This window comes from Staurois parvus, unplaced genomic scaffold (genome assembly GCF_062004578.1).
Source record: "Staurois parvus isolate SC_StPar_1 unplaced genomic scaffold, SC_StPar_1.0 ptg000376l, whole genome shotgun sequence".
Taxonomy (NCBI): Eukaryota; Metazoa; Chordata; class Amphibia; order Anura; family Ranidae; genus Staurois; species Staurois parvus.
In genome coordinates, this window is record NW_028318172.1 from 3,385,001 (window position 1) to 3,394,633 (window position 9,633).

The 9,633-nt window shown below is 39.6% G+C and overlaps 1 protein-coding gene across 1 annotated transcript in view; it reads left to right on the plus strand.

The window, feature by feature from the left end:
• Positions 1-8,902, plus strand: part of CLCN2 (chloride voltage-gated channel 2) — a gene marked incomplete at its 3' end in the record, with an annotated part of 131,715 nt that extends 122,813 nt beyond the window's left edge. The window contains exons 2-3 of the mRNA XM_089685509.1: positions 2,200-2,356; positions 8,771-8,902. Of these exons, the coding sequence (XP_089541635.1) occupies positions 2,200-2,356; positions 8,771-8,902 (289 nt within the window). The remainder of the gene's footprint in view (positions 1-2,199; positions 2,357-8,770) is intronic.
• Between the last annotated feature and the right edge of the window lie 731 nt (positions 8,903-9,633).

A 9,633-nucleotide genomic window follows, 5' to 3' on the forward strand; every position in this document is an offset into this window, starting at 1 on the left:
TTTTCCACTACCTGGCAACACTGTTTGCTGATTTTGCAATCATCTGAGATACGTACTCCCAAATCTCTTTCCTCTGTAGTGCTGACCAACACTATACCCCCAATGTTGTAATCGGTCAAGGGATTCTTTGTCCCTAGGTGAATTATTTTAAATGTATAAACATGGAACTGAAGTTTGCACTGCTCTGACCATACTTCCAGCAATGCCAATCCTTGTTCCATGTTAGACACCTCCAGGGATATCAGCCCTTTTACACACCTTTGTGTCATCAGCCAAAACACATACCTTGCCCAACAAACCTTTAGCTATATTACTTACATATAGATTAAATATAAAATGAACTAGTACAGAGCCTTGTGGTACACCACTTGTGACTAGTCGCTGTTCTGAATGAACCCCATTTACATGCACACTCTGGTAGTTATCCTTTAGCCAACTGCATATCAACTGAACCACCTAAGGGTTAAAGTGGAAATAAAGGCAAAGCCTAACTTACTCTAAACCGACTCTCAGTCGCATTCTAAGCCTAATCTATCTAGCACTGTAAAGAAAAAATCGCCGTACTTGCCTATTCTTCATCTGCTCCAGTTCTGTCTCCAGCAGCGCCCCCTGTGTGCAGGAGACAGCCGAAAATGGCTGGGAAATGCCTGGGAAGTGATGTCACCAATAGAGTTAATATGAGGCTTATGTTGTTGGCTGCTCCTCCTACACACTGAAGCTGCCTCTAACAGCTCAGCCTGGGACCGGAGCGGCTGCAGATTTTTTTTTTTTTTTTTCCCTTTAGAGTGATAAATTGATTAGGCTTAGAATGTGGCTGAGAGAAGGTTTAGAGTTGGTTACGTTTTTTTCCTTTACTTCCACTTTAAGCCCTAGCTTGTACAACTTTTGTATTAGATCATTATATGGAACTATATAAAATGCCTTGCTGAAATCAAGATATGCTATGTTCATAGCACCACTCTGGTCCAAAACATTAGTGATATAGTCAAATAATTCAATCAGTTTGACACGATCTGCCCTTAGTAAAGCCATGCTTGGGGTTCAGCAAGTTGTGCATTTTTAAGTGATCAATGATCCTTCTTTTCAGAAGTGATTCCATTAGACTCTGACCCTTCTTTACCAACAAACCCTATATTACCCTTGTTTCCTTGCGAGTGACACTGAGAAGCGGCATGTTAACAACATTGAGACTTCTTTCTATGGTTTTTGCACACAGAATGTGAGAAATTATCGAAGTTAATAGTAAGCACTGGCAGTTAGCAGATGTACTTTCTTTCTTGTACAAGCTGGATTTCTTTATCTCCAATAAACATACATATTTTTCTGTATGTGATAGACTTTAGAAGGCTTTGTTTGTGACATGGACTATGGACACATTTCTATTTAATATTTTAAATGTGAACCACGTTCGGAAGGAGATACATTCTGAGTGAAGAGTTGTTATTATTATTATACAGGATTTATATAGCGCCAACAGTTTGCGCAGCGCTTTGCAATATAAGGGAGACAGTACAATTACAATACATTTCAGTACAGAAGGAATGTGAGGGCCCTGCTCGTGGAGCTTACAATCTAAAGGAAGGTGGAGGTGATACAAAAGGTGATAACTGTGGGGGATGATCTGGCAGAGGTGATTAAAGTACAGTTCTAAGGTGGAGGTGGGGTAGGCTTCCCTGAAGAAATGAGCTTTCAAAGATCGCCTAAAGGCAGACAGGGTGGGGGCTGACCGGACATGCTGTGGTAGGGAGTTCCAGAGGATGGGAGAGGCTCTGGAGAAGCCTGGAGGCGAGCGTGGGAGGAGGTGATGAGGGAGCTAGAGAGGAGGATATCATGGGAGGAGCGGAGTGGGCGATTTGGGCGGTATCTGTGGATGAGGTTGGTGACGTAGCTAGGGGCAGTTTTGTGGATGGCTTTGTAAGCTGTGGTTAGTATTTTGAATTTTATACGTTGGGTTAGTGGAAGCCAGTGGAGGGATTGGCAGAGAGGGGCAGCAGTCGCTGATCGGTTGGTAAGGTGTATGAGTCTAGTAGCAGCATTCATAATAGACTGAAGGGGGGGATAGCCTGTGTAACTGTAGACCAGTGAGGAGGGAGTTGCAGTAATCGAGGCGGGATATAACCAAGGCGTGGATAAGTTGTTTTGTGGTGTCATTGTTATATATGATAATGCTTTAATTTTCATGTTTGCACACTTTTTCAGATGTATGGACGCTACACTCAGGACCTGGGAGTTTTCGCCAAAGAGGAGGCTGCTCGTATTCGAAAAGAAATTGAACGCCGCAAACCAGGCAAAGGTGATCAGCCACGGGTAGCGGAGCTAAAAGAATATGATGAGAGCCGTTGTGCCAAGTGTAGAAGTATGTATGCTAGATGTGGTCAACCATGTCAACATCACATTTTCAAAATTTTAGATACTTAACTGACGAGAAGCTTCTAAAATTGAACTCTAGGCGGATGTATAGAAACACAATTGAATCTAGTCATATATATGTTTATTAAAAGTGCATATTACTGCAGCGAGTACCTGAATTTGTTCTACTAGTTCTAGTGTAGGTGTTACTTTTTTGATTTTATTTCCAACCTTGAGGGATACACACCAAATATTGGCTTTATTTACCTTGCTTGTATCTAATCCAATTTGTCTAGCACAATTTAAGTATAGATATGCCTACATTTAACTCATTTTATGCTGAAAATGGGTGTATTATGTTTCCACTCCCTTTCTTTAATGTTTATTTTAGGGCCAGTTCACACTACGTGTGTTTTCAGTGTGCTTTTTTTCTGCATCCAAAATGCACAGAAAGTAGGTTACATGGTTGCCAGTGTCATCGTTCACATCCGTGCTTGCATTGCCAGTGCGTTCCGGTTGCAGAAAAAAAAAAAAAAAGTACAACAGGCTGCATTTTTCCTGCACAGAACTGTACTGAAACGCACCAACAAACGCACTGGAACACACATGTCCCTATATCAATTGAAGAAAAAGAGAGGGAAAAAAATTAACCAGAACGCACTGTAACACATTAAAAACATGCATGAATAAACGCATCCAGAATGCGTTTCTATGGTGTGAACCAGCCCTCAGTGTTTTAATTAATATTGGATTCAATAAATGCAGAGGCTTTGTCAGCAGCATCAAATTGTGCTCAAAGAAAGTCTTTCTTTTTAATCTCATTGTTTCAATGTTGTGTAAATATCATGTGTTTTTGTATAAACCTTCCCATTTTATTTCTCCTAATGAACATCTTTGAAGCCCAGAGAAATGTAATTGAATGTTAATTACAATTTACAAGGGCATGAGGGTTAAAACTATATTAGTTTGGAAAGTCAAAGGAAAGAAGGCTACTTATGTGATACACTGAAATCAAGTGACAGCAGTGTGGCTTCAGAAAGCTCTATTTTGTTTTTGGGGCTACTAGCTCCTTACACTGTGTAGAAACCCTAATACCCTTATGCTAGAAGTCATGTATAGTAAGGGATACTTTATCTAGTAAATTTACTTAACTGAATAAAGGAGGACGGTGTACCAAATGCCTGGTCTGGTATTTGCAGTAATGTGCAAATGTTTTAGGCACTTTTAAAACAATGTATTTTATACATCCATTAACATCCCACAAAGTGCATTAACAAAAAAAAGTTTAAACAAGGTAATACTTAATGTGTCCATCCTTTTGGCTTTAAAATGGCATCAATTTTGCCAGGTACACTTGCACACATTTAAGGATTTTGCAGGCATATGGTCCAGTACATGATTAACAGTTATGCCACATACAGTAGGTGTTAATGTAGATTAAAACACAAATTGTGAAATGTTAAGAAAAATATTGTGTGCTGCCAAAAGAATGATGAAAAATGCTAAATGGGGCTGCTTCAAACACAAAAATGTGTGCTCATCACATGCAAAACAAATCTGTATGTAAAGTGTATGTGTTGCACTGCTAAATACAATGTAAGTGTAAAATCAAAAACAGTGATGAATTATCTGTGCTATAAACTCATATAAATCATAAATAGTCCATCAAAGAATAATAGTAATAGTCTCTTCTATATATGTATGTTTCAAGACCGTTCAAAGAAGAAATTCTTTGAATTTGACTTCCTGTCTGCAAGTGATCCCACAATCCTGATGCTGTGATGTAAACATCAACCAATGCACACCACCATACACGTGATAATAGATGGACCCTCACTTAAGGCATTGACCTACATATTATAATTGGTCAATGGACACGACTCCCCTCCCCCGGAGGTAATTGTATATAGGTATTCCCCTGGTCTCTTATTCTGTTATTTCTAGTGGTAATATGGGATTTTGGTATTTTCCAACCTCCACTGTACTGCTGTACCTGTTGTGTTGATTCCGTAGGATCAACTCAGAACCACAGAGAAGCCACCATAGTGTAGTAACTTAAAACCAAATTTACGTTTTATTAAAATTACACTCCCATACAAACAGTAGTAACTGTCATGTAGGCAGACATATACTCCAGATCGTAACACACCAGCATTCTCCATCACCTGGCTCCTTCCCACACAGTCATGTGACTTCATCAGGGCTAGCCAGGTGACCTGCGTGACTTGTTTTTATATGAACACCACTCTCATAGAATCTCAGCTGTTCTCTGCAATTAATACTATTTTGTGATTGATTCCTTTTCACTAATTGCCATCTACAGTTGTAAAAGGAGAATTTGATTGGATGTGTAATCTTTATCGCCTATGCCTGGTCTGGTATACAGTGGATTCCCATACTTGTAGCAATTTGTTGTACATTTTAAAAAAAATATGGCAACTTTTCCACTTAAAAACGGGGACCTATAATCTCCCAGTAATTATGCCACTACATATCGATAACATTCTAAAACATGGATGTTAATGATGTTATATAGTGGCATAATGGCATAGAGATTACAGGTCCCTGTTTTTTTAGTGGAAAAGTTGCCACATTAAATCTTCAGTTTGCTACAAGTATGGGCGTCTGCTGTATACCAGATCGGGCATAGGCAATAAAAATTAGGCATCCAATCATATTCTCCTTTTACACCTGTAGATGGCAATAGTGAGAAGGAATCAATCACGATAGTATTAGTTGCAGAGGACCGCTGAGATTTGCTAAGATTAGTGCCCATATAAACAAGTCATGCATGTCACCTAGCTATGCCTGATGAAGTCACGTGACCTCGTGACAATACGCGTGGGGAGGAGCCAGGTGACGTCTGAGCCAGGTTACCGGAGGTGAGGGCAGATTCTAATGTGTTATTATCCGGGGTATATGTCTGTGTACATGCGAATTACTGGTGTTTCTACGTGAGTGTAATTTAATAAAACGTATTATGGTTGTATAAGTTACGACACTATGGTGGCTTCTCTGTGGTTCTAAGTTGATCCTACAGAATCAACACAACTGTACAGCAGTACCGTGGAGGTTGGAAGATACCAGTATCCCATATTACCACTGGAAATAACAGAGACCTGGAGACCAGGGGAATGAATACCTATTACAGTTACCCCTTGGGGAGGGGAGTTGTGTCCATTGACCTATTATAATTTTTAGGTCAATGCCTTCAGGTGAGGGTCCATCTATTATCACGTGTGCGGTGGGTGCACGTTGATTGATGTTAAGCTGACAGCACCAGGATTGTGGGATCACTTGCAGACAGGAGAAGTCTCTCACAGGCAGAAATAATAAGGAACTCCGGTGTTTCCAGATGTGCTGTTTAAGCTCATCTACAGAAGCATAAAGACACAGGCAACGGTGAGGACTGAAAATGCAATGGTTGGCCCAGAAGACTTGAAGTGGAACTATAGGCAATACTATTTATTTCATTCTGGGTTGCATAAGGGAAGTTAATAGCCCTGTCAGTTGTTTTGCTATCTTTGTCCCTTAGGGGAGATATACCTTCACTTCCTGTCCCATAGCCAAACAGGAGGGGAGTGGAAATCCCTGCAAATGAAGAGAATTCTCTTGGAGCACCCCCAGGTCACCGGAACTAGTTATTCAATTGGAAGATTTCCCATCTATTACTTTTCTGGCAACAACCCAAAAATTAGAATTTTCTTTTACATTCACTTTCAATGATAATGGTAAATTGGACTGATAGAGAGGGTGAATCTCCCTAACTAGGGCACAGACCGCAATAAAAACCTAATAGGTGTTCTAATCCCTCTCTACTCTGTCCAAAACTAAAAAAAAAAAGATTTTTTTGTTTTTTTAGTTCTACTTTAAGTTGACCACACAAGAAAATATTTTTTGTTCAGCCCATGGGCATTTCTTTGTCCATGCTAACTGCACAGATGGTTGCATCCCTGCTGACGGGCTATAGTATTCTGACAACTATTGGCAGCGGCAGTCAGAATACTTGAACAGCTTATGCATCTGCTTGAATGCAGCTGCTGTTTAGCTGACAATTTTTTGCTTGGCTCCTTTTGTGATTTTTTTTTTTTTTTTTTTTAGTCAAAGAATTTCAGGCAGGATGGGGCTGCCAATAAAGTGAATGGGCTGAAGGGGCTACGAGAAGTGAATTTCAGCTGGTTCATCAGAAAATGTCTGCAGGCTACATTAAAGTATGGTGGAAGTTCCCTGCAAGTTTGTGGCTGCATTTCTAAACATGTGGATTTGGTCAGATTTAATGGCCTCTCCAATGGTCAAAAGTACAGGCAGATACTTACCCATCATACAGTACCATCAGTTAGGTGTCAAACATACAGCCAAAGTAATAAAGGACTTTATCGAAAAGAAGAAATATAATTCTAAAAGAGGTTATTATGTCAACATAATCTGGGATTACATGAAGAGACAGCAGCGACTGATCATAAATTCACAAAAGAGCTGAAGTTAGTTCTAGATGTTTCTTAGGGCACCGGGATGGGGGGAGGGTGGCAGTAAAATCTAAATTCCCAGCCACTCGCTGAGGATTTGGATTTTTAACCCCTTGGTGCTGACAGTACACAAATATGCAGCCTCACTGCAGTGGGTCGTCTTCTGTGACACAGCATATATGTGTACCTGTGTTTTGAGCTGGGAGTGGAGTGCACCGCACAGCTTTCTCCCAGCACAGAGACCAGGCTCTCACTGAATCCTTGATCTCGTACTAATGATCAGGACTGGAAACTGCCAGTTCCCGATCGCTGGATCAATGTGATAGTCACTGGTTGGGTATCACAGTGATCAGTCACTGTGCAGCCCACCCATGTGTTTTGTTTCACCTCTGAATGGACAGAAAGATGCATTGTATCTTGTTTCTTTCTCTCCTTGCAGTGGAGAAAATGTCAGCAAAGAAAAGTGTGTATTAAGAAAAAAAAAAATTAGAGCGCTGGATCAAGGTTTGATCTAGCTCAGTGTCAGGGTTAGTGTTAGGTCAAGTTAAGGGTCAAAGGTCAGGGGCAGTATATTTTGGGTAGGATTTAAAAAAAATAAAAAAAATAAAAAATAAAAGCATTTTCTAAATTGGTGTCAGTGTGTTTTAGGCAGCATAAGAAAGCAAAATGTGCACTATTGTTTTTGGGCAATACTACAGGTATAAACAAATAATATACATATATGTGGTATTGCTGTCATTGTCAGGAGCAGGAGAATTTATTTTGGGTTGTCTTTTGGTGGTAAGCTATGGTAATAGCAATGAATACACAGCTAAATTCAAAAAATGTTTTTTTTTTCTTTCGGCCAGTATATTTTGCAATGTCTTTAGCAACAAATATTGCATTTACCAAGTTCAGTCAATTTACCTGAGGATGCATGATTCTTGTAGTGTAGGTAGTTAGCACAGTTGATGGACCACATAATGTGGATGAGCCATATAAGCTGAATTTTATGCATTTTCGCCAATACATAAAAAATATACATTACATTAGGATAGCAGCTCCTTCAACAAATTTTGAGTTCAGGAAAAACACAAGGCTATAGTCTTTCATTGCATTTACTACTTTCTGGCACATGAACTGCACAACTATAACAAGGCAAGCTTGCCTCTCCCGGAATGGTTTTGGCTGTGGTCTTCTTACTGATTTCTTTCTATACTGTTCCCTTTGCACTTACATAACAGTTTTGCTGAGCACCAACTGAATAGCATTATGAAGATCATGGCATGTACTCGCTGTTAATGATGTGTGTTGCAAGCAGTAATATTCTATGCCAAGGAAAAGATGGTGTAAAAGAGGCACGATTTGGCAAAGGCTACAGGCCCTCTTTTGTTGCCTTTGACTATATGGTCTCATGCACACTGCAGCTCACCTGCTGCAGGTGTTTTGACTTTTTTTTTTTCCTCTGCCTCTAAATGTCCTTTCATGCTAGCCTATGTGTCCATGCACACACAGGCATTTACAGGTGCTTAGAAGCAGGAGCGTTTTGAGGCAAAAAAAAGTCACTTGCACTTTTTGAAGAGGTGCATTTTTGCTGAGGAAAAAAAAAAAAATCATAAACGCGCGTTCGCACACGAATTTATGCATGTCCATGTGTCACTACATTCTAACGGCCAGAATAAGATTCTGGCCAATTAAATGCATTAACATCAAACATGCGAAGACACATAAGCTGCTTGCACTGCATTTTTCCAGCTGCTTTTCTCCTAAGCGTCCTTTGGAGTACAGTGTGCATGGAGCCTATAAGAATTTTGTATGTTATAAACGAGGGATAGATTTTAATCACCTTTTTGCATTCCTATATCTATTTCAATATTTTTGCACTTTTCCCAATCTTATCTGCTGCCTTCTCACCCACAAAGTTACTGTTTTTGTAGTCTGTTTTCTGATTTTTTAGCAGCTTTTGCTTTTTTCAGTCTGTTGCGTGCACATTCAGAGACTTCTGCTGTCTCATATTGGGGAAGACTGGATATTCCTTATTCTTCTGGGCTTGGTGATGGCTCTTGTCAGCTGGGTCATGGACTTCACAATTGCAGTTTGCCTACAAGGTGAGCAACCAGTATGTTGTCTCCATTCTTATTATCTTACCTTGTTTATGTGTAACCTTTTTTCTTCATATTTAGTGTAAAATGTGCTCAATGTATCTAGTACTTGTGCCGAATGTGGAATCTTTTTTACCCCTTACTATGTCTCTGTGAGGTAGACCTTTTAAAAATAACTGTGTGTCTTTTAATGAGAAATGCACAATCAGCATTCACTGTGTATTCTTATTGCTTGTTTTGCCTCTCCCCTGTTATTACCAATAATGAAAAATAAGATCGAAAAATAAAAAAATTCGTAATTGTAATAGTACCAAATGATTATTCATGTATTTCTCTGAAGTGATCCTCCAGCTACATATCATTCTTGACCCTTCTCTGACTTCCAATGTACAGTGCTAACTCTTAAGAGTAGCTACACTGGAAAGCCAATGGTGGGAGCAGCTGACCCCGCACTGAGATATGAGCTTGCTCGACTCTGTGTGACTGTTAGGTTAAATAGGCTACTCAACGTTTTAAAGTATAACTGATGTATAACTAAAGGCAATTTTGTTCAGTTTTGAACAGAGTAGAAATGGATTAGAACACCTTTTAGGTTTTTATTGTAGTATGTCCCTCCATTATGGAGATTCACTATCTCTATTTGACCTGTTTTATTATTCTCATCGAAAGTGAATGTAAAAGAAAACACATTTTGGGTTGTCCCCTGAAAAGTAATGGGACATTTTCCAATGGGGACA